The sequence below is a fragment of the Lagenorhynchus albirostris genome, chromosome 15, assembly GCF_949774975.1.
Source record: "Lagenorhynchus albirostris chromosome 15, mLagAlb1.1, whole genome shotgun sequence".
Lineage (NCBI taxonomy): Eukaryota > Metazoa > Chordata > Mammalia > Artiodactyla > Delphinidae > Lagenorhynchus > Lagenorhynchus albirostris.
The window spans coordinates 52,466,871-52,492,238 of NC_083109.1; the positions used below are offsets into that span (position 1 = coordinate 52,466,871).

A 25,368-nucleotide genomic window follows, 5' to 3' on the forward strand; every position below is an offset into this window, starting at 1 on the left:
ATGTGAAAATCCCCACAGTGGGAAATAAGAGAGAGGACAAAAGAAAGCTGGAGAGAGTGGCAGAGAGATGAGGGCATTATAGAGGCCCCCACTGCCCCCAGAGAGCACAGAGCTGCTGTTGTGGAGCACTCAACTATGGGGACTATCTAGGCGTTGACACCAGCAAGGTGAGGACTGGGCAGGAGAGGAGTCTGACTATCTGCGGGGGGAGGCAGAGCATGTGACACCCCGTGCGAGTGACCCGTCTGTGCCAGGGACAGGCCGAGACCCCTGCAGAGGGGGTGCCAGTGTGGTTTGACCACGGGATCCACCAGGACAAGAGAGGAGGGGCTTAAGACCCCTGACCAAAGGGACCCAGCCTGACAACAGCAGGAAATCCCAACCTCTTGGCAAGTAGACTGGGAACACCAGAAGAGGAACCAGTCAGAATCCCAATGGACCAAAGCACTGCCGTGCTCTCTTCTCTCTGCACTCCCACCCTGCACCGAGAGGCCTATGCGTGTGCCTGACACAGAGCTGGTGTTAACGAAACACAACAAATAAAATAACAAAGTGCCTTGTGATCATCTCCGCATCCTGGAAAGGCCAGCACAAATGTTGTCTCCCAGGGAAGCTCACTGGCTTCCCTCCATCCCCTGAAGACCAGCTCCCCCCAACACCCCAGACACATGCCACTGGGACCAGGTTGGGACCAGGCTGCCTCGTGAGCAGACACCGGCTGCTTCTTGCCCTGGATCGCTGGCGCTAAGCCCCATAACAGGCACAGGGCAGGAACCCCACCAACATCGAGAGAAACCCTCTCATTCGTGAACCCCAAAACACAATCTCAAAACCAACAGTGGACTAGTGGAGTGGACAGATGAGCATTCATCTGGTCATTTTCTCCCCAGAAAACGCCAACTGTTTAACAGTTGCCCTGAAATACACACGCACAGCCCGAGAGCGCCGTGGGCCTCGCCAGCTCTACCGGCAGCCCTGCGCGGGCAGGTGCCCCGCGCTCACCTCGCACACGGTGCAGTGCCAGCGCGTCTCCACATGGTGCTTGCACTCATTGCAGGTGTAGACGAAGCGGTCCTGGCCCTGGGTGTGCAGCTCCACCAGCATGCACAGCGTGGACCACTTGGAGCGCCGCAGGGAGGAGAACTCCCAATGCTTGTCCCGGGCCAGCGTGAGGAAGGCGTCCCGCCCGTCCATGAGGTCACAGCTGAGCAGGGGGTCGGGGTCGACGATGGGGGGCAGCGTGTTGATGACGGGCCCAGCGTGGAGGTGGATCACAAAGAAGACCTGGGGGACGGCAGGGAGGAGCAGCGTCAGCCCCGCAGAGAGAAGGACCGAGCCGACTCCTGCTGTCCCCAGGGCTGAACTGCGTTGGTGACAAGCAGTGGTGACAAGCAGTATGGTGTCGCCAGGCCAGGCCTCCTCCCCCTGCACTTGGTCCGCCCCCACCCCACCCCGCCCACCCCCACCTCTTTGTGCTTCTCCATCGTGGCATAGAGCTTCTGGGACAAGTCGTTGGACACGTTGGGCATGCTGGGCTTTTTCTTGTTGGCTCGGCTGATGCTGCTTTTATTCTTGTTGGTTTTCTTGTTGTTCTTTTTCTTGGCGTTCTTGCTGTCGCCCTGGCTGCCCTGCAATAAGACTCAGAGCTGTCGGCCCTGCCTAGCATCCTGCTCCAATGTCCAGCAGGGAGGCCACCAGTTCCTGCTGCGGGGGCTCCAGGGAGCTGGGGCTGAGGCAGGAGACCACCGAGCAGACCCCTACCTGCCTGCGCAGGCCGTGTGAGTGGCTGTCAACACTGCTGCCTTCAGAGGAAACCGCTAAGGGGAAGGAGATGAGTATGGAAGCAGGGCCCGGACTTGGCCAGGACCGAATGGGTACAGTGGTGACAAACATAAAGCAAGCACTGCCTGTGCCACAACAGCCGCACATCACGTGGAGGCTGGAGGGAAGAATACACCTGGGATGCTAGTTGGATCTAACCACGGAGGGGGTGGAGGCCGTTTCTCCTGGTCCTATGTTTTCTACTGGCTGGAGGCAGGCACTCCTCCTCGACGGGCACACAGCCAGGGCTGTGTTCCCCTCAGAGCCCCTCTGTGGCAGCTCGGCCGGCAGTACAGACTCTCCTCCCAGCACCCCCTGAGCCTTGGATGCCAGTGCTGACTCAGGCCACCTCCTGTGCCTGGGTGTCCGTCCGGCAGAGGCAGAGGAATCTGGGTTCATTAATCGGCTGTGGTCTTCCTCCCACAGGCACTCCAAGTTCCCACTGAAATCCAGCCCACCCTTCCAGGTCAGCTTGAGGGAGGGACCTGCCGGCATCTCTCCAGTACCTGAGGAGCAGCATCTCCACCCCTAAATCACCCAATGTTCCAGGGGATGCCTCCAGGGAGGTCCAGCAAAAGGCAGGCAGAGAACGATGACCACAGCCCTCGACCTCTCCTCGGGACCCACCTGTGACATGAGTACTTGTCACATCCTCACCCACACTTTCTCCATTTTGGAAGGGGCTAGGGATGCTGTCTTACAAAAAGGACACACCCTAAAAAGCACATGCTGCCTGGCACGAAGCAGCCCATGCAGGCGTTCCACCCTAGACCCCTGGCTCTGGATGCTGGCTCCACATGCAGCCCCAAGCCCTCCTGGGGGCCCCAGGCCTGCACGGGTGGTAACAGGCATCTCGAGATTAACACATCTGCAGCCAATTCTTGACTTCTTCCCCCAAGTGTGCTCTCCCTTCCTTCTCCCCTTCAGGGAGACGCAGCAACACTGACTCAATTCTAAGGCCCCAGACCCAGCAGGCAGCCTCGATCCAGGATCTTCCTCATACACCACAAAGATGCGCCCTAAGTTCTGAGGTTGTTACTCTCAAAACACATCATACGCTGCTCACTGCCGACAGCTACGCATCCAACTAAACCACCATCATCTCTTACTTGAACATGTGAAACACAGCACACTCGCTCCCGACTCGGACTCTGACACCCTCCTCCTTCTGCTGGAGGCTCCTCCGCCGGGATCTTCTGGGTTCCTCTCACCAGTCAGTCTCTGCTCAGATGCCACCTCCCCAGACAGGCCCTCCCAAAGGTGCTGCATCTGCCCTCTTCCCTCGTGTCTGTTCTACACCATCTCAGCATGCACCACACACTAGGACACACACCCCTTGAGGGCAGGGATGGAGACCTCTTTAGTTCCCACTGCACCCCTCAGGATGGTGCCCGCACATGGCGGGGGCTCAGTGACCAGAGTGAGTGCACAGACGCATGAACACCCAGTGAAGAGTGGGGGGCAGTTTACAACAAGGAGAGTGAATGTGGCCTGGCAAACAAGAGTCTCCTCCTCAAGTCATTTCTAAAGTGAACTGACTGGTTCCTGATCATGACACCCGTCTCCATCTCTATCTCTGGCACCTCTTCTGGGCTCCCTGGCAGGGTGCCCTCCTCTCTCATCTTGCTGTGTCTCAGCCCCGCTGTCCTGCCCAGAGATGCCAGAGCAAGCCCCTCTGTCCACCTAGTAGGTGATGTGTCTCCAGTTCGCCCAGCACCCAGTGTGGGCTGTGCCCCCAGGCCCAGGCCTGCCCTGTGGTGGGCGGTAACACAGTGAGGTTATGTATGAAAACACCACCACAGACAAAGGAGGCCATGTCTTGAGAAACGAGCAGCCCACACTCACTCCCTGACCTGCTGGAGCGCAGCCTTTAGCACATGCGCTGGGGCCCTTGGGCTTTACCTCCGGGGTCTCACTGGCCGCGGTGCTCTCCTCCTTCTTCCTCTCTTCTTCCTCCTGTTCCAGCTCCTTAATGCTCTCCTCCAACACGTTAGGCCAGAAGTCACCCTCGAAATAGGGCAGTTCCTTGGCACTGGTGAGCCTGTCTTCAGTTGCTTGTTTGAAAATGTCCTGGAAAGTGAACAAGCACAGCGGTGAGACGAGGGGGGCTGGGTGACACTCTGGGGAGGGGGCTTGGGGCCACGACATGGAGAGGGGACCGCACACTCCTGAGGTGCATGGTTTCACAAGATCTACCACCACTTCTCTTGGACTGCTGACTGCAAATCTTGACAGACAGCGGAGAAGTTGCTTCTTAGTTTATGATTTTAAAAAATTTAAATTTTTGCTTTCCAATAATCATAAGTAGATATAATTCTAACACATGTGAGCACAGAGGGAGACACGTGAAGATGTGGGAGTCAGTGGTGAGGAGCCCCCCCGCCTGCCCCCGCAGTGTGGGCACCTTATAGTCATGGATGATGCGCTCGGCAAAGGCCTTGTCCAGCATCTTCTTGTACCACTCCTGCAGGCGCTTTGGCTTGGGGATTTTTTGATCTGGGGGGTGGCAATGGAAGATGTAGTCGTCTCCTTCACTTGGGGGACAGGCCCAGATGTGTCCTGTTACATACCTGCAGGACATACACACAATTCAGACGGAAGCAGTGAGCGAAATCATCCCTGCCTTTGAGGAGTAACAGCTGAGGAACACGGACCAAAGCAAGGACAGAAATAACTATGAAGAAAAACAGCAAAAAAGAAATTACAAAATGCTTCTGGCAGAACATGTGAGAGGCCTAAGAGAGGTTCCAAACCATTGTGCTGGGGAAAGGGGTTAGGGTAAAGCCAAATCTCTACAGAGTGCAAACGCAGGCTGGAAATTGGCCCAACGGTACCTCCCTCTTCGGTGTGCATGTCAGGCAGGGCTAAGGCTGCAAGGGAACCTGTGACACAGGAGAGAGCCTGGGAAGACGGCAACGCGTGAGGCGTATCAGACGGCTTGTCCCCAGGGTGGATGCACTGAATTTCCTATCTACTTTCTCCTGCACATTGGAAAGGAAGTTGAGTATTTCTTTCTAAGGGGTTAAAGACAAAATAGATCTCATTCATTCTGCTCAAGACACTTCAATCAAACATCTCTTTTCCAAATTTGGGAAAGAAATGTGATCTAGAACGTAAGAAGAGAGACAGGAAAGGAAGTCAGACACAAGAGACCACATCTGGTAGGATTCCGCTTCTATGAACCGTCCAGAAAAGGCACAGTTATGGAGACAAAAAGGAGATTAGTAGTCACTGGGGGCAGGGGTCCAAAAGGGATGAACAGCAAATGGGTGCAGGGATCTTAACGGGGGTTGGGGGGATGAGAATGTTCTGAAACTGATTTACCGTGACAGCTGCATTACTTGGTAAAGTTACTAAAAATCACTGAATGTACACCTGAAGTAGGTGAATTGTATGATACATAAAATATGCCTCAATAAAGTTTTAAAAAAACAGACTAGAATGTGAGAAAAACACAGGAGGCAGGGAAAGCACATGAGCTGTGCTGGGAGCCCCAGACCCAAGTGGCCCAACAGAACATCTGGCTGGAAGGGTGCTCTGGAGACCCCTGAATCCATTTAAGGACATCAAAATAGAAACACAAAAAACCTTAAGAAATACTTGTGCTATTTCACAAAATACACAGTGAAAATTAAAAATGGAGTTTTTATTAGTTCTGAATAATTTGAATTAAACTCACCCCAATTTCTTCACGTACTCTAAATATCCAATAAGGATCTCATGGTAAACAGCTGTTCGGAGGCATCTCGGTCGGAAGAAATGAATACTGTCCAGATAAGATATGTACACACGCCTGGGGGGCAGGGTGAGAAAGAAATTAATTGAAAGTTCAGGTTATCTCCCAAACTTGAAACCAAACACCAGCATCTAAAAAAAGCTCCAGAAATAAATTCTGTTTTGATAGCATTTACACTGGCCACAAACAGGACATAAGAAATCTGCCATCACCAAGCTCTGCTACCAATCAATAAAATAGAATTCAATTTCATCACTGAACTAAGCAGCAATGCCATCACTCACCATGGGGAACCGTGGAGAGATCAGGGCAAATTAGGAAAAGCCACTTCTAATTCCTTCTCACCCAGATTCTTGACTGAACATGAAATAACTCTCAGGAGAGGTGTGACATTTTCATAGGTGAAGAGAAGCCTGGCCTGTGCAGCAGTCCCCACCCCCTTCTCCATAGGTTTACCTGCCCCAGGTAAGACAGGGGCAACAGCAAGACCAGGATCAAAACCCATGTGTGCTTACAACACAAAGCACTCTACAATCATCAAAACTCTTCACTTCCCACTGGCTTAGCAGAAAACGAACTAACGAAACTAGTAGTTCTCTAAGATGTTTAGAGCCTTGGTCGCTAGCACAACACGTGACACGCACCCCAAAGGAGCTAGAGGATTACCTTGTGTTTGGAGGGGGGCAATCAGAGCCATACTCTTGGACGTGCATCCCAAAGAAGCACACGTCCACTCCATCAATTTCCTCAAAGGCAAAGAGTGCTTTGGTTCGATACGGGAAAGATTCAGACATTTCCCCAGAATCCACAAACCTGAAATAAAAGAGCCTGATGTTTGCATGCATCACTACCATTTACAAAGTGCTTTACAGACGAGACCTGCTGCCGTAAACCCGCTCAGTGTAGAGAAGCTGGAGGCGAGGTCGCCCCTTCTGACCACTGGCCCAGGCAGCTCGGAGTCTTGGCCCCATTCTTTGTGACACTGCTTCACTCAGAAAGGAATTCCACCTCCCCTGATGAATGTGGGATACTGACAGAAGGGTGGCTACATGCTAACTGATGAAAAGCTTTCAAATTATGCAAACTCTAAAGCTTTGCCAGAAAGCTAGGCTCTGGTTAACCACATGGGGTGCCCACTGGAACGTCTGCACACAAACCGTGACTTCATCCCGGGCTTGACTTCCACCGTCTTGTCTGAGCTGGCCACTACGCGGACAAACACCTCCCCGGCTTCAGGATGATTCTGTCGCCGCAAAAACTTGTTGACTCGGTCTTCCAAGTGGTTTCCCAACCGTGTGGTCTGCAGTCCTGCAAAGTCCAGCACAAGCAGATGAGAGGACTTCGGGAGGGTTGAGGTCACAGAATCCACCTCTTTCAGTGTAGTCTGGTATTTTAAGGAGTAACATTCTCCAAATACAGAAGGGATCTAATGTGTCCTATGAGGTAATAAGCATTTTATAAAAGAAAGGTGGACCCTGGAATCTCAGGCATTCCACGCACTGAAAACTGCTGTCAAATGCCCAATATTTCCATCTTTTTCTAACTGTAAGGGGCAGAAGAGACACAAAGGTGGACCCAAATCTGAAGGAAGATGGGCTCTGGGGTGAAGCAGGGGAGCAGGCATGAGGGAGCCGCACTGGGTCCACCCTGCCTCCTGCCCCACATGCCCAGCCCTTAGTGAGACAGAGATCTGGCCCTGGCTGCGCCCACACAGCTGTGCCCCAAGGCTGGAAGAACTTGAAGAACTCTTAACAGAAATGGGGACACTGCCACTGCTTTCCATGGAAGGCAGGGCTGGCACAGCCTCAGAGACAGGATGGCACAAATGCCCCTTCCTGCCCAGCTCTGATGAGAGTCCTGGTGCAGAGTCTGAGACAGCTAAGCTAACAGGCAGCCAAGGGCTACCTCACTCTGTGAGCATTCCAATACTGGGCGGCAAGGGACACTGTTCCACGACGCAGACCTGCCCAGCACCATTGCTGGTGGGCTCCTCCGCCCTGCCCCTCTGTACCCTCCCTCTCCCAGGGATGGGAAAGGAGTTACACAGCATATAAATACAATACAGTCACAGCACAGAAAAACTCTGTGCATATGGGGATAAAAGACTAGACAGGAAAGCTGCAAAAGGTTAACAGTGACTACAGATGATAGGATTTTAGAAGATTCCTTACTGAGGTTAAGAAATATCTGCATAATTTAGGCTTTTAAAATTTAGTTTCTCTGCAATAAACATACCAATGGCGGAGTTTTTTTTGTATATAAATTATACCTCAATAAAAGTGATTAAAAAAAACAATGGCAATGAAATAAAGACCCCATTAAAAAATAAAAACTTTAAAAGCTATAAAAATGAGAAGTAGAATTGTTTCACACTCTGATACACGTGCACACTTTCCACAGCTGTTTAGTTATGCTCTGGATCCCCTTATTTCAACCTCCCACAGCTGAGATAACCATCCTGAGAAAAAGAGAATTAGGTGCAAAGGACTTACGACCATCTCATCTATTCTTTGTGAAGCCCAGAAGAAAATTCTCATGTTCTCGCCCCCCTGTACTCCCGCCCATGCCGCTGCTGAGCAAGTTTTGTCCCCTTATGAGGTGGCTTCCAATCCAGAAAGAGAGGACACAGCTAAGAAGGGCCACCCTGCACTGGTGCAGGGAGCTCCCCCTTCCCTTGTGAAACTATGATTACACACACTATGATTTTCACATAATGAATAGGAGTAAACCTTCAAAATTAGGTCTTTACATTTTCCCCCAAAATTACCTGTACTAAAAATAGTTTATGAATTTTATTTTATTTTTTTATATAGCAGGTTCTTATTAGTTATCTATTTTACACATATTAGTGTGTATATGTCAATCCCAATCTCCCAATTCATCCCCCCCACCCCCCCACCGCTTTCCCCCCTTGATGTCCATACGTTTGTTCTCTACATCTGTGTCTCTAATTCTGCACTGCAAACCTGTTCATCTGTACCATTTTTCTAGGTTCCACATATATGCGTTAATATACGGTATTTGTTTTTCTGACTTATCACTCTGAAAATAGTTATTTTTTAAAATACATTTATTTATTTTTGGCTGAGTTTTCATTGCTGCATGCAGGCTTTCTCTACTTGTGGCGAGCAGAGGCTACTCATCGTTGCGGTGTGTGGGCTTCTCACTGTTGTGGCTTCTCTTGTTGCAGAGCACAGGCTCTAGGCGCACAGGCTTTGGTAGTTGTGGCTCGCAGGCTCTAGGGCGCAGGCTCAGTAGTTGTGGCGCATGGGCTTAGTTGCTCCGCGGCATGTGGGATCTTCCCAGACCAGGGCTCGATCCTGTGTCCCCTCCATTGGCAGGTGGATCCTTAACCACTGTGCCACCAGGGAAGCCCAAAATACAGTTTTTAAATGAGACAATTATGACGGTCTGGTCACAAGCACCAAACTGAACGCCGTGAAGAGGGCTGGAGAGGTGCTCCGCTATGTCCCCTGAGAGAAGAGCCATGGGCTTTACACACGGGACGGCACAGTGAAAAACCTGGAGAGCAGCCAGCACGTGCTCAGAGACTCAGTACTGGGGAAAGAAGGGCTGTTCTCATGCTGCGGTGCCATGTGGAGGTGTCCTCCAGACCAGCAAGTTCAGGCACTGAGGGGAGGCATTTCTGCAACAGCCCCTCCCACTGGACAGGAGGGCCCAGGCCACCCTCACTGTGATGGTGCCTCAGGCTTCCCACAGGGTGGCCACGAGCTTTGGTTTAGGTTCCCGTTTCCACTCCCCACAGCCCATCGTGCTGCAGCGGACGGCCCTGTACATGCCTTTAGGCACACGAGCAAATATCTTTGTAGGAGACATGCGTCAAGGTGGAACTGCTGAGTCTAAAAATGGACAGTTTAAATTGTACCCCACCATGTATATTTTTGGCCACGGTGCATGATGGGAGCCTTATATTTCCCTTTATGTGATCAAATCCTTCAGCCTTTTGCTTTCTGACCTCTGGGCTGTATCTTTTTTAGGAAGGTTTTTCATAACTGAACACAGTAAAAACACTCTCTTTCTCTGACCTCCAAGGCATCTGTAGTTGTTACTTTTCGCCCCTTTAGCCACCCGAGTTGCGTTGTGCATGTGGCGTATAATGGGGAGGTGGTTTTGGGTGGATAGTCAGTTGTTTAGTATCACTCTCTGACCAGCAGCTGGAAGATATTTTCAATGCAGTCGTCCCTCCGTACCCACAAGGGACTGGTTCCAGGAACCCCTCAGACACCAGAATCCAAGGATGCTGAAGTTCCTGACATACAGTGGTGCAGTACAGAAGGCCCTCTGTACCCACAGGTCCCACATGCGTGGACACGGAGGGCCCACTGCACTAAGTCTTGGCAAACTTAGTGGCAACCTCTCTTTTGTGACCGACAGACACTTGCAGAGATGATGCAAATCAAAAACCCAGGGGAGACACACCACTTCTAAGGTCCTTTTCTGTAAGTGAGGGTTCTACATCTTTGAAGCTCATTTGCCGAAGGTCCACATATCCCTCTCCACCATTCTCTGGACACTAGGGGAGGGTGGGGGCTGGGCCAGCTCTCAGGTTCTCCTACCCCCCCCCCCACCTCTACCCCTCTCTCTTCTGGCCGCAACTGCTCTTCTCTTGAAGCCTAACTCTCCTGGCAATTTCTGTTTTGGTCACCAAAGCTCTGGCCCAGGAGATTGATTCTAAGTAGCTGACTGCTTTAGTGACATCACTCAGAATGGATCCTTTAAAGTAGGGGTTCTCACCTGCACGCCCCCAACCCAGGACACCTGGTAATGTATGAAGACATTTCTGACAGCCACCATTCATGGGGGTGGGGTGGGGCAGGGAGTGTTACCAGCATTTAGTGGGCAGCAGCCTGCTGCTAAAATTCTAATTAAGCACAAGACAGCCCCCTTAACAAAGACGTTTCTGGCCCAAATGTCAGTATGCATCAGAAACCCTGATCTAAAGAGAAATATTATAATAGCTGGTGAATTCATCAATATTTCAAAAGATTTTATAAGAGTGGGTTTAAGTGATAGGAAAACTGTGGATTTTGGTAATGACACAGTTTGAACGTGAATTAACGCTGACTTGGAAGGCTTCAGAGGGGCTTCTTCCTTGCCTGCCACCCTTCCCTCCTGCCCACGGACCTCCCCCTCCATCCCATCTCTCTTCTACTCCAGCTCCTCAGGTGGCCCGGCTCTTTCTGGGGAGCCCTAAGCGGTGTGCTAGTTGTTGCCTATCCTACTGGAGAGAAGTGAGAGCAGCAGCCGAGTTGACAAAGACGACACACTGTACACTTCTGAAAAGTGTCATCTCTAAAAAAGTGAAGACTACCTATGAAAAGTTACTCCTATAGCAACAGGGCGCTCTCTCTGCTCCTCGCAGACACCAGCAGCCGCTCCTAATGCGGCAGTGACACACCCAACCAGCCCTCGTGCAGACCAGGCTCCTGCCAGTCCTGGTGATGTTGGCTGATTCCCAGAGGGCCCCAGAGGGTCACTCTTCACAACAGCAGGGCCCACACCTACTGATGGGCAAATAGCCGCCCCCGCAGGTGCCCAGGGCTGAGCGTGCCCAGGATGTGTGTGTGTTATTTCTAAGCTACTTGAGAAGGATCTGCTGACAGATTTTCTCTCTCAGAATTCACAAAGTTTACTGTATGTGTTTTAGATGAAAGTTTCTAAACTTTCATCTAAAACACAGACTGATCATAAAGTTGACTTTCATATAAAGATCAAGGCAAATGATTCTCTTCAAGGGTAAGACAAAAAAATACAAAAACCCTTCCACAACTTACTCTTAGCACTGAATTTGTTTTCTTTACGAGTTCTGCCCGTTTTCTTCAAGCAGTTGTCACACACAAAGCTGCAAAAAAAATAATGGGTGTGATCAGATTATATAAAACAGTATATGTTGCCAAACCAGTGAAATGCAGCATTAAAATACTTCGCTGGCAATTAAAATCGCATCATTATACAAAAGTGAAGAGGCAGACTGCTTTGATTCTACAATTCCCAAAGCGGGCAAACACTTAAGACTTAAATTTAGAACAAACTGCCATCCATCTAATTGCCGGATTCTTGCTGACAACAATGAATGAAATGCAGTAGCAGCCAGCATCCTCCCCTCTACTCTGTGCATAACTGCTTTCCCTTTCCCGAGATCACAGGAAATCACCAGGAAATTACTCACCCTGAAGGCCAAATGATATCATAGTGGAGAACACAAATCTGATGCATCTTCCGGCCACACTCCTTGCAATCAACGAAACTAGAAGACAAAGAAAGTGCACTGTGACACACGGAGCCACATACATAATGGAGCTTCTACAGAGCCTGTGTGGTGTGCTCACACCTCATCCCCTTGATGACTTCAAGAATCTGCAGCATTAATGCATCTCTTGACTAATTGAGCCGTATTTTAAAAAATGCATCAGTACGATATTTTCTATAGGAAAGACTGACTTTCGCCCTTTCTTTGTACAAATGCCTCTTTCCTCTCTTCTCCCAATCTGCTTTGCAACTGGAAGTGAACATTTATTTCTAAAAATTGTTATGACGAAGGCCTATTTTACAGGTCAGTATTTCTGATATTACTTCAGATTTTCAAGACCAGTGCTTGCTCTAGATGACTGCACATACCTAAATGGACTTAAATAAAAGAGAACAATACTGTCAGTGTTACAAACCCTTGTTCTTAAGCCCAGGTGCAGGAAACGTCTGCTGAGTCAGTTACAAGGGTGGGAAATGATGGCCTTTCTTAAAGTAAACACTAGAGAAGTTGGGATGCACCATGCCACCTGCCCCCTGCACAGCTTCCGCCATAGCTCACCTGGGCCCTGTCACCTCACCTAGGAAACTTAATCGCCAACATGCTTGAAGGTCAAAACCTATTTTTTCACCCATGCCCTTAAAGCCACCACAACTTATACCCTGTGGAAGGCTGAGGGGCTAGAAAGTACCACATTTCTCCAAACGGTCCTGGGTCCCGGCTCTTCCTATCATGCTAGATGCCAGTCCCCATAACCTGACGCCTGCTCTCACTACTGCTGCTCGAGTCCCCGGCCCCCGACCACCCTAACTGCCCTTGCTGAGCAAGCCTTCCACCACAGATCGAGCCCAATCCAGCTTCTCTGTCCCTGCTCTGTCGGAGGAGAAAAGGACACACACAGGCAGACTGTGCAGAATGGCAGTGACCCTCATCGGCCATCCTCAGTACTCTCTGCTGTCCTGCCCCAGCTGCTGCCCTTCCCAGCACACACAGGAGGGAATCCAGCACCCTCTGCCCCCTTGTCCTACGGGGCTCCATCCATACTCCCTACATGCCCTGCACTTGAGCTCACCTGCAGTGCTGCTGAACATCCCATGTCCTTTCATGTCTTTGTGTCTAGAATGCTCTGCCCACCACCCCCAACACCTGCTTCCAAATGAGTGTCACCTTCTCCACTGGGCCAGGGTCCCCCACTCTGGACTACCTTACTGCCTCCTGCTGCCTATGCTACGATCCGTCTGTCCTACTGGAAGACAAATGGCTGGAGGACAGACCCCCTTTATCCATCTGTGTCTTCCCCACTGCCTGGCAACTACTGCTTCAATGTAACGTATTCTGAAATTGAAAAGTGAGTATAGCAACTAACATAACATTGTAAATACTCCAGTATAAAACAAAACTTTGGGGGGACTTCCCTGGTTGCTCAGTGGTTAAGACTCTGCACTCCCAATGCAGGGGGCCTGGGTTCAATCCCTGGTCAGGAAACTAGATCCCACACGCATGCCGCAACTAAGAGTTTGCATGCCACAAATAAGGAGCCCACGAGCTGCAACTAAGGAGCCCACCTGCTGCAACTAAGGAGTCTGTGAGCCACAAACTAAGGAGACCACCTGCCACAACTAAGACCCAGCATGACTAAATAAATAAATATTTTTAAAAAAAAAAAAAATTAAAAAATTTAAAAAACTGAATATAAATCACAGGGAAACAGGAAAACTGTCAGGGAGGACACAATGTGAACAGGGAGACGGCTAGTCAGGACCAACAATCCACTGACACTAGAGACTAAAGAGACAGGGAGCAGCCTCCTCATGCACCAGGCACTTTGCTAAGTAATCAACGTGCTCCCCCCGCAACCTGGGCACAGCCGGCAGGAGAGACTAAGTCAGCTCTCAGTGGGAAGTGGAGTCTGTGTCTTCCGTTGGAAGCTCGGAAGTTGAGCCAAGGGAGGGGAGAACCTGTTTCTCAGCTCTGGATGCACCACAGCCACATTTACCAAACTCCCAACAGTGCTGGAGCCTATGCTCACCAAGCAACCCTGGACGGGCGTTCACCACAGTGACAGAACAAAATGGGCATCTCCACACACTGGGGTGCCTTCAGAACTCAGCTTTGGGTACCGGGGAGGAGCCACCACAGGGAAGGAGCTCTGAGGCCTCTTTAAGGGGTTATTACAAAGCAAAATTTACATACTGAGTATTCTCACTGATCACTGGAAGAAAGGAAATTATCTGACAACGACCTTTGAAAATATACCATACCAAAGATGGTGACAAGAACATACAACACTGGGCTTCTCATTATTTATTTTTAAAAAGTGGTTTCTAAGAGTTTTTCTTTCTGAAATTTCCCTTTAAATGATACTAGCACCCCTCCACCAAATATTCCTACCTTTAGTCTCTAAAGATTCACACTAAATGGCTTCTTAAAGACAACGATGATGAAGTTATTACAGAGATTCTAACAGAGCCAAAACATCCATCTAATCTTACATTAAAGGGTGTTAAAATTCAGTAGCTGGACAGCATGCTACAGAGACATACATCTTTTGTGTGAGTTAAAACAGAATCCACATCTGAAATAACTTCACACAAAAAATTCCACCCATGGTAATATATTTATTTCCAGTGTCTTCTCCCACAGCCCAACAATAAGGAGGAAATTTCCTCATCTGAAACTAAAACCTAAAAGTCAGAAAGAAAATAGCTGTATACTCACGGTTCAGGATCTAAGGTATCATTTTTCTTCTTTTCAAACTGATCCTTTGAAATTGTCCTTGTTTTTTTGGGGAGGGGGGAAAGGAAAAATGTTAATTAACTAAATTTATCTGTTGAGTATAAACTATAGGGTCTCTGGGATATTATTCTGTAACTAGTTCTTCACATAAAAAGTAAAATGATGGTCAGCTGAAATCTCAAGTAGATGTAATAATGGCATGAACATACAACATTTAATTCTATAGAAAGCACTACCTTTTATTTTTCTCTGCCTTACTTGGAATATTTCCTCCAAACTATCATCAGCACTTATTACAAGATTTAATTTAAGGCTAGTCAAAATACACTGGCAAAATTATGTTGAGATTCAAACCTGTTAATTTCCAATCAAATCTATATGGTGAATGACTGCTGAATTTGACCAACACTGGTATTTTCAATTCTTCTAATTACAATATTCCTTCATTGACACAAGTCAGCATGTACTTGGGGATATTTTACTTATTCTTAAAGGGCTGAGTATTTCATTTTTGTGGTACTTTTATTAGTGTATATGTGAATTACTTGATTCACAGAATTATACAATCCAATTATTAATCACATAATTGGACTAAAGAATTAAATTGACAAGGGACAGAAAAATTGAATATGTAGAATTTCTGTCATTTTCATTTATGTATCTTACAGGCAGGTATGGTTTGTTGTGCGATTGAATAAAGTAAACTTGAGTTGCAGAGTAAGTGTCCAACAGTGCTGGAAACTGCTTCAGTGGGAAGCCTTTTTGCCTTTGGGGGGACAGTCACACAGTAGACTCCCCAGAGTGGCAGGAATCATGGCAGAGTCGGGAGAAAAGAAAGACCACAAAACGCTGGTAGTCCTAGGCAGCTATGGTGGCTGGCAGGTTTTTAGGTATCTCAAGCATGTAAATGAGTTGACCATCCAATCTGTGGATTTGGTTTTGCTTTTTTTTTTTTTTTTTTGTGGTACGCGGGCCTCTCACTGTTGTGGCCTCTCCCGCTGAGGAGCACAGGCTCCGGACGCGCAGGCTCAGCGGCCATGGCTCACGGGCACAGCCACTCCGTGGCATGTGGGATCTTCCTGGACTGGGGCACGAACCCGTGTCCCCTGCATTGGCAGGCAGACTCTCAACCACTGCGCCACCAGGGAAGCCCTGCTTTTGCTTTTTTCTCACCACATTCTGGCCATTTGCCTACTCAAAAGTAACTCCATCAGAGGATAAGCATCAGGGAGGAAATGGTGAACTCAGTGAGGGAATGAACGAACTAACTCATGCCTGTCCATGCTGGAGCTGTGAGCAAGAGTCCAACCTCCAGAGAGGAAGGAGATACAGGTGCTCGCTGGGGTCTCACCACCTGGGTTCTGTTACCTCTGCAACTTAAAGGACAGAGGTTTCAGTGGAAGATCAACTAAATGCTACAGACGGGGTATACACACAAGACTCATTTTTGCTACTGCCAGTTAGTTCTGTGACAAGGGTTACCTGGTTTCTTAGGTAACTGGTAACTGGTTTCTTAGTTTCAGGTGTAACTGAAAATTTATAACCTTCCCAAATGGAAGTTGACAGCCACTAGGAAAAAGCAAGTGTTTTAGAAGAAGAGATAGAGCAAGGTCAAGAGAGACCACTGCACTGCAGTGGGGGCTACAGCATCACGGTCTCAAGCAGAGGGAAGAATGTGCAAGTGGCGCTGGGATTCAGCTACAACAGCTACATTGTAAAATATGAATGTGGGTATAAGTAATATGAAAAATACACTATAAAAAAGTCACAGTGGGTGGCAGTGGTGCTTCCCTTTTAATCACGTATGAGAACAAAACAACAATTCAGAGTCACCCCCGGGAGAAATGACAGGATGGTACTTACGTCTGGGGTTGTGAAGGGTCGTCACCCAGGGTAACATTCTCCCCCTGGATCTCTGTGAAACACTTCTCACAGAAATGATACCTGTCAGCAAGAAGGCCATACTTGGGTGAACTGGTCCATCATAACACACAGCCACCCAAGCAACGAAGCCACCAATCAGAGCAGGGCAGATCACCACGACGAAGGGGGGGCGTTGTTGGTTGATTGATGGGTCAGTGAGGACAATGAAAGGAACAGGGGCAGGTGGGGAAGGGCAGGATTAGAGAACAGGGAAGGGAACAAATAGCACAGACATAAAGGTAAGACACAAACACCAAGACAACACAGAGCAGAAAGCCAAGGCAAAGCATTGATTAGCATTCGGTCTCATTGCACATATCCCAGGCCATCATCACTAACAACGGGTTCGTCCAGCTCCAAGATGCAAATGTTTTCAAGGAGTTGTTAATACTAGAATTGCAAGGAGCCTAATTTTAGGAGTTTGGATTTTGTTATTACTTAGAGAAAACCAGATATAACTACAGGTTTTGAGATGGAAAAAATTTACTTTGAATAAAACAGTCTGACAAAAGGCCTTAAAAAAGCAATTTAAACTGAAATAGCTTTTTTTCAAAATGGAAAATTTATGCTTGACAGCAATTCATAGATTTTATTTCCGGTATTAAGCCAGATCTTTAAAGGTATGAAAATGTTGAGCACTCAGAACTGGTTTTAATTTTCTCCTGTTACTTTTCACATGTTAATCACTCAATTAATTGGGTTACAATAGAAATGAAACCAAATCCATATTCTAGACAAACATTTAACAGAAATGCAATCAGGGTCAAAGACTTTCCAGCCATTTATCAGTAAGACTATACAGAGAAAAACTGTGATATATTGTATAAACAATACAATATATGTAAATCCATGAACAGTCTTAAAATTCAATTCTAAGCTTCAATTTAAACTTTTTGGTACTGGAACCAATCATTCATCAATCTGAGATACTCAGTGATTTCTCTAACTTGGGGACAATCCAAGTTAAGCAAATTTAGAGACTTAATCTTTAAAGCACAATCTGCATTTGAGAAATTATCCATCACCCCAATTTCTTATAGTATAGAGCCTGGGCTCAAGCTATCAAATAAGAACAGTTAAAATAAAAACTATTAAATGTTTGGAAAGGACACAAATGAGAAATCAACAAAAATGCAGGCTGATGCTGCATAAACAAGATGGGCACAAAGGAATACTGTAGAAGTAAACAAGCCGAATGAGGTGAATTACACAAGCAAAAGGGATGAGTATAAGGTACGACGGCAGCACAATAAAATGCGGTTTTAGTGCTCAAAACTACATCTACAAGATGCCAAGAGGATTAGTGTTGAAGACGCTGTGACGAGACTTGGAGCGCCACACTGAACCACATGGACAGAAGGAGATGCGGCAGCTTGCAGCTACACACAGACACAGACACACACGCACACAAACACACATGCGCGCACGGCTACAAACAACTGAGATTCAGGCCACTGCCTGGCCAGTTTATTCTTCATTACCACTAAAATAGGTCCCCACAAGTTCTAATTCTAATCTTAATTAAACACATTGAGCATTCTGTCTGCTATATTTCACTGACTAAACACACATAGTGAATTAAAAGTATAAAACTTTAGAGCATGCACACATCTCAAGATTATTCAATTTTTCATATTTGTTGATGAGGAACATGACAGATTCACTGTGTGTAGCAACTGGATTAATAAGAGTTTCTTGCTGGGACCAGTTTATTTAGAATTAATTCAATCAACAAAGTCTGCCAAGATTAAAAACTGACCAGGAACAAACAGGTTAACACTGCTGTTTTTAAAAATACTTATCTCTTTCTCTGAATGAACTACAGTAATATTCTGGCTATTCACTATTTTGAAAATATTTTTATGGAGGCTTGAAATCATGTAGTAAAAGGAATTTCCATGTGTAGAAGGGCATGATCATCACTGGCAAGAAAGAATTACACTATAGAAACTATAAACCAATTAAGCAGCAATCAGAACAATATGCAAAAAAAAAGATACCCCTTCAACGCCCAATTGCTTCCTTTTAAAAAATGAATGAAAGTGTTCCAATTTATTATGATAAAACTCAGCCACTGTGCGCTAGCTCAAAGAGGACTACGGAACACACTGTGAAATGAAATTGCCACGGTAATTACATGTGAGTCTAAACGGTTTTAAAATCCTGGGCAAACTAAACTCTTAGCTTTTATGCAAGCAGGACATCAAGCCTAGCAACATCTGGGGAACAAGGATCATAAACCCATCATTTTCCACTGGAGGAAACTGGCCCAGAGTGAAGCACTGATGGCTGAATGGCAGCCCCTGGGGTGGCTGCAGAAACCTACGCCCTCTGTGTATAACTAACTTCCATTCCCAAGAACCTCAGGGTCAGAAACTGGGAGGGACAGAGTGTCTGTCCCAGAGCAAGGCCAGAGATGTCAGAGAATCGAATCTGTTCAGGTGTAAGGGGAAAGGGAGGGGCCCTGGCCTCCCTTTAGCTCCCTTCTGATATGATGATAGCCCACCCATCTAGTCAAGTAGGCTGAAACCACTCTGGTAATCAGTGGGTGACAGATGTTAATGTCAGACTTGCCCCTATCTTATACCTAGTCCAAACTTTATTCATCCTGGAAATACATAATGGTTCAGAGATTCACTTTTCAACCGTAAGAGCCTAGATGACCTTCTGCCTTACGTGAAGGAAGCAGTCTGATGAATATGGAATTATAAAGGAGAAACACTTTACATAATCTGATGATGATGTACATCTGGGTACCTAAAGTTAGCACAATGTAACTGCAGAGTTCATCTGTAAGGGTAATCTAATGTATGGAGTAAATTTTCAAATGCAGATTGTTGTAAGTACCATATCAGTATATAAAAATAACTTGGATAATAGATAATATCTATTCTTATCTATCAATAATAAACTGTTAAAGTTATAGAACAGTTTTCCCAACATGACTTACTTTCAAAATTTCAAAGTGTGGAAACAAGTGAAAATGTAACCATATACTAGCTTATCTATTAGTTTCACTTGTTTAAACGGTCTGTAGAATTTCCTACTCTAAGTGCCCAGTTTAGGACTATAAGTACCAAAACAATTATTCAAAAGAACACCATGGTGTTCATAAACAGTCAAGGTTGAGAATGAAAATGTAAGTAGTTGAAATGTCTATCGCAGAATTAGACCACTGCTTTCACAGACTCACAACGTGGTATCTCTTCCAGTTCTGTATTCCAGGAAGCACACCTTGTAAGATTCAGCTGAGGAGCAGTATATGCTCACACTCATTTAAAATGTATTATGCGTAAAAGAGAACTCCTTTATTTATGCTTCTACTCTTAAGGAAAATATATTACTTTTGCTCAATAAAAATTAAGTCCTATATAGAAGTAATATTGGACATTTCAGAACTTTCAAAACAATCCTTTGTTTGCACCCCATCAACAACCTCCTCTGAGGAGGCAGTAGTGCACACTGATGCCATCCATTCTATCGAACTTGAATTGCTCTCAAGTGAAATACGGCCGAAATCTATGCAAGTCAGCCGAGGCAGGGTCCAAAGAACCCAGGAACAGTGAAAAGCAACAATGAAAAGGCCCCCAAACTTAAGAGATGATGGTAAGCAATCTGCTGTCTGCTCTTCCTTCTAGACCCAAACTGTGTTGGGTACTTAGCAGTGGGGGCATTTTTCAGGGTATAGTTAATTTTAACCTGTTCTCTTAAAATTTCATAGCTGTATTTTGCACCTAACAGTTTCCAAAGCATTGTCTCATTGGAGACTGACAACTAAGGGTGTCAGGAAAGGTGTTACTATGCCCATGTCATGGACAAGAAGGTTAAGCTTGATACATTACAGAATGTGCAAAAGATCATGGGGCTAAAACTGTAAATGGAGGGGCCAGAACCTCCAGAACAACACTTGTCACTATAGGAAAGATTCCATTTGGGCCACAGTATCATTTCAAACTTTTAGTTTTAAAATGCCTCTATCAATAGAAGAGCATGCAAAGACAGAAAATGAATTCCAAATGTTAAAATATTTTTAGCAGGACAGTTGTGCCGGCTGCACTTCCAGTAGAGGTGCCTGTCCAGGGACACCCATCTTTCCCCTCAAACCAGTACTTCACTAAGATAAGTGAGCTGGACAAGGCTTAGAAATCTTGTCTTAAGATATTTTTAGGTCAACAGTTCTTTTTTTTTAAAAACAGGATTTTGATGAGAGTCGTTAATTACCTTGAATATGTTTTTTTTAAATTTTATTATTTTTTTTAATTTTAATTTTTTTGGCCGCACTGCATGGCTTGCAGGATTTTATTTCCCCAACCAGGGATTGAACCCAGGCCATCGCAGTGAAAGTGCTGAGTCCTAACCACTGGACTGCCAGGGAATTCCCTAGATATTTTTTAAAAATTAAAATAATTAAAAAAAACATAATTGGAAGAAAAGTAACTGCAACATTCCAAATTATTCAGGCCTCTGCATGTACCTTTGAAAAAATAAAAACTTATTTTCCTCAAAGTATTAGAACATATGTAATTACTATAAGCAAACAAGATAAAAATAATCAAAACATCAAACCCTAAAGCTGACATTTAATACCTGAACCTAAAAACAAAGAACAGGCATGAAGCCTCATCTTGGTCACGTAAAGAATTTAGTTGCCAATTCATAGAATGAAGGCAATGTAATTGAATTTGACAAAGAATTACAACCTATGTTTCAAGGCAGGACCCCCTCATGCTATGGCAACACGCAGTCACTTAAAGCAATGGATACAAAGTAGCTTAATTTTCAAAACAACCCTCCAAACCAGGAAGTTGTAATTAGGTAAGGGAATCAACAACAAAAATTATTTTCATTCTTCCTCTACTTAAGATAGGAGATCTATTCTTTAGCCATCTCCACATTTCAAGAGAATAGAAAATACTTCAAAAGCATACCTACCACTCACTAACCCCAAAAAGGCCACCTCATGAAGGGAGTCATTCTTAAACTCAATGAAAACACCGATCTCATTCTTACTGTGCTACTGATTAAAAAGAAAAAGTCTATGGTTTAAAATTTTTAAATGAATTAGAGCAAACACAAGTCTTTCCATCAGACTGTACAGGCCAAATTAGCTAGGCAAATATTTACACACAGATTGGTAAAATACAATGTTTCAACTTTATTATCTTAAAAAAGGCAGTCAACCTTTGTTAGAGTTACTCTCCACTTCAGACTCTTTCTCATATGGTTACATTTTGGCTTAACACATGTACTTGATCCAACTAGTGCAGCAAGCAGTTTTGAGCTTAAAATTTTATACTATACAAGCATGCTTTTAAGTTAAGAGACCATGGGCCTATCTGAGTGACTGAGAAACAATGAAATTTTGGCCCTTTTTACTGAAACTTCAGGAGAGAAATAATGAAATGTACCCAAGCTACAATCAGACGAGCATGCCTCGTCCTAAGACCTTCTTTTTGTCCCATGATTCAAGAAACTGCTCAAGGCTTACCTATTCTGATAGCTGTAGTAGGCAGCATCACGAGGAATTGTACACAGCTGCTTCCCGTAGCAGCACAAAGTCTGTGGGGAAAACTCATACTGCAAAAACAAAGGAGAAAATACTAAAAATATATCCCATTTACTGTCATGCAATGTTCTGTCCAATATGGAGTTAGATTTAGCTAGTAAATTATTTGTTAGTATACTGGATAGTCTTCTAACGATTCTCACATCTATTTAAAGACATTTCTGGATACAATAGGATAGAATTAGTGTCTAAGAGACTTTTTTTTTTTATGGCTGCCTTGGGTTTTTCGTTGTTGCGTGTGGGCTTTTTCTCCGGTTGCGGCGAGCGGGGCCTACTCTTCATTGAGGTGCGCGGGCTTCTCATTGCGGTGGCCTCTCTTGTTATGGAGCACGAGTTCTAGGCGCGCAGGCTTCAGTAGTTGTGGCACACGGGCTCAGTAGTTGTGGTTCACGGGCTCTAGAGAGCAGGCTCAGTAGTTGTGGTGCACGAGCATAATTGCTCTGCAGCATGTGGGATCTTCCCAGACCAGGGCTCGAACCTGTGTTCCCTGCACTGACAGGCGGACTCTTAACCGCTGCGCCACCAGGGAAGTCCCTAGTGTCTGAGAGACATTTGTTACAGATAGATGAATGGACACTGGGGCAGCCAGGAATGCTTAATCCAAGGCCTTCCCCCATAAGCACCTCTAGCTTCAGACAATCAACTGTTTTACAAGAGACCAGACTCCATCTGGGTCCTTCTCAGTACACAGGTGTGGCCAAAATACTGAGTTTATCATATCATCATAATACCCTTTTTGGCTGTATTAACAAGGGTAGTTCATTTTCCAGAAAAAGTTTCAACTGTACCTTGCGTCCACAGCAATATCCAAGGGATTGCATAACAGGGTCAATTTCTTGCTCAAAGACCTCTGCGAGCTTACTGCAGAACTTATAGACCCGGGATGTCTTCCGATTGTAGAGCCAGGCATTGTTGAACATGAGCCAGACGTCATCCACATACTGCCAGGGTTCCTGGTACTGCCCTGTATCCAGCTTCCGCTTGATGGTGGAAAGGTCCATGGGATTCTTCACAATGTCAAAATAATCCTGAAAGACAAAACAGTCTCAGTCTAGCATATCCCCCCCAAATTCCAAATGCCCATCTTATTTGGCAGCTTTATCTTAAAATAAAATTGAAGAAAGTACCAGTATAACTTCCATTTCTAATAGTGAAAAATGGGACTTGAAAAGAAAACAACTTCTGATCTTCCTCTGATTTTATTATCTAAAATTGTAATTAATATTTTCAAGTGTGATCAAATTATTTCAAAAGCAAAGTTAAAGAAAAAATAATATTAAAAAACTTATTTAATAAAACATGTCTTATAATGTCAGATTTTAAAAATAAGATTTTGATCCACCAAATTAAAATGGTGAACATATTTATCAGACAATATGTTTTTCTAGAGATTCATTCTTGGTCCTAGCAACCAAAATGAAATTCCAAGACAAACACAAACACAAAAGCAAAAATAGTAATACTGCTAAACAGAATCTGTTGGGTCACCATGGCCTTTGCAAGAGCACCCAGGGTTTCAAAGTGAGAGGCCCATGTGTTTTATAAGTGATGTTCACCAATTATTTAAATCCATTCCTGAATACAAAGTCTTACCCAAATATAAAGCAAGGCTACAGAGGCTGTGCGCCCCAGGGTGTGCTCCCCCCATCTCACTGCACCCCTTCCATGGACCCTGGGGCTTAACGGAACAGGGGGGGAACACACATTTCAGTCAGTAAGACAAAGGTGTATTATTGTTTTGACAGAAAATATTTTTTTACATTAGGGAAAAAATTCTTATTTTACCCAATTTTAAGAGATAAAATGAGTATCATGGATACTCATGAATTACAGTGGTAAAGTTATAATGTTTTTATGATATCAACTTACTGGAATTCCTAGGAGCTGGGGATCTACAGGCTGCCGAAAAGGTAGGGACTCTGGATCCTGTCGATACAGCGCTTCTAGGGTTGGCATCAGAGCCTGGCGCAACTCCTCCGGCTTAAAGACTGCAGTTAAAAAGCACAGGAAACGATGCTATTGACAAGGCACCCAGACTCTTCCTCTGTCACTTTTCAAATGGAAGCCTGGCTACTTCTGAGAAGGCCTGAATCATTTCCCTCCCAGCCGTGAAGCTTCCAGGAGTCCACGGACATTCTAAAGCTACGATTCAGGGATTCTGAAAACACAGTCACACTAGTTTTTAAAAACTGCATCCACATCACGACGCAAAAATACCACACTGAGAAGTTTGCTTGTTCAACAAAAAGATTTCCAGTGCCAAAACTTGGTTGGAACAGAAAAAACGAAGCTTTCTAATCTGCCTCATTGATCAAATGGGTGGGTACAGAGTCATTTTCACAGGAAGGGGCTTTTCCTCGCCTGAGGAAACGTTTGTGTCCTTGGCTGAAGTAAACTCAAACCACCTGAGAGGAATGGTTTTGTATTACAACCTCACAAATAAATGTATACAGTAAGAGAGCCACAAAAATAAGTAGCTCTCTTATTTTCCCCAGAAGTTCTGTACTGTGTACTGTCCCCTTGCACATGTACTAGTGCCCATGTCTCCAACCTCTTGGCCCACCCATTTCCTACGATACCTTCTGTTGTCACCAGTGTAAGAACAAGCACTGGCTGCCAAATACATTCAGGACAGTCACTCATACAAACCCCTCGTGAGTTCTAAGGACATGGGAAACATGCCTGTGAAGGTGACACTGAGTGTCACACACCCCCTCGCTCACATACGCTCCTGCCCACAGAAAAATTAGCAGAGGCAAACACTGCAAAGATGTTCTGATGACTTAGGTTCTAAGTGATGTGAAGTTTCCACTTTGTGGTTTTTTGAATTTTGAAAAAATTTTCTACAACAGATACATAACAAATTGTAATTTATAAATCAGACTAAAATACCATAAAAACCTAAAGTTCCCGTTGGGAAGTGGTATGCATTGAGTATATCGAGAGATGAAAACACTGGCTGAGAAGTTTCCAGAAACTTTATTGACATCAGAGCCAGGGAATACCCAGGTATCCTGACTGACCTCCTGAGGAAACGGCCTGCTGCGCTCCAGGACACATGGCGGTCAGCAAGCATGGGAGACAGCCAGTGTAGACACTCCCATGCAGGTGCAAAGGCCTGGTCTAGGGAGCAGATGTGCCCTGTGGAGCCTTGTGAAACACAAACAAATCCTGCCTTCAGCTAACCCCTTTTCTTCCAGTCTGTTTTTACAGAGATGAAGCAGTGTTTGGTTTTCTTTGAATAACTCTTTATAAGAAGACAATTCGTTAATCAATAGCTTTTTTATTCTTCTAGACCAGGGGTCGCAAACCACGACC

The 25,368-nt window shown here is 45.7% G+C and overlaps 1 protein-coding gene across 7 annotated transcripts in view; it reads right to left on the minus strand.

Moving 5' to 3' along the window:
* CREBBP (CREB binding protein) overlaps positions 1–25,368 on the minus strand; it is a 132,272-nt gene that overhangs the window by 3,705 nt on the left and 103,199 nt on the right. For all 7 annotated transcript variants that reach the window (XM_060125005.1, XM_060125006.1, XM_060125003.1 and 4 more), the window contains 14 exons: positions 23,920–24,038; positions 22,839–23,078; positions 21,973–22,061; positions 16,425–16,505; positions 14,544–14,600; positions 11,748–11,825; positions 11,353–11,420; positions 6,715–6,865; positions 6,224–6,370; positions 5,501–5,614; positions 4,226–4,391; positions 3,724–3,891; positions 1,467–1,628; positions 1,003–1,284 (listed from right to left, as the gene is read on the minus strand). In XM_060125005.1, coding sequence (XP_059980988.1) covers positions 1,003–1,284; positions 1,467–1,628; positions 3,724–3,891; positions 4,226–4,391; positions 5,501–5,614; positions 6,224–6,370; positions 6,715–6,865; positions 11,353–11,420; positions 11,748–11,825; positions 14,544–14,600; positions 16,425–16,505; positions 21,973–22,061; positions 22,839–23,078; positions 23,920–24,038 — 1,922 coding nt within the window. The remainder of the gene's footprint in view (positions 1–1,002; positions 1,285–1,466; positions 1,629–3,723; positions 3,892–4,225; positions 4,392–5,500; positions 5,615–6,223; positions 6,371–6,714; positions 6,866–11,352; positions 11,421–11,747; positions 11,826–14,543; positions 14,601–16,424; positions 16,506–21,972; positions 22,062–22,838; positions 23,079–23,919; positions 24,039–25,368) is intronic.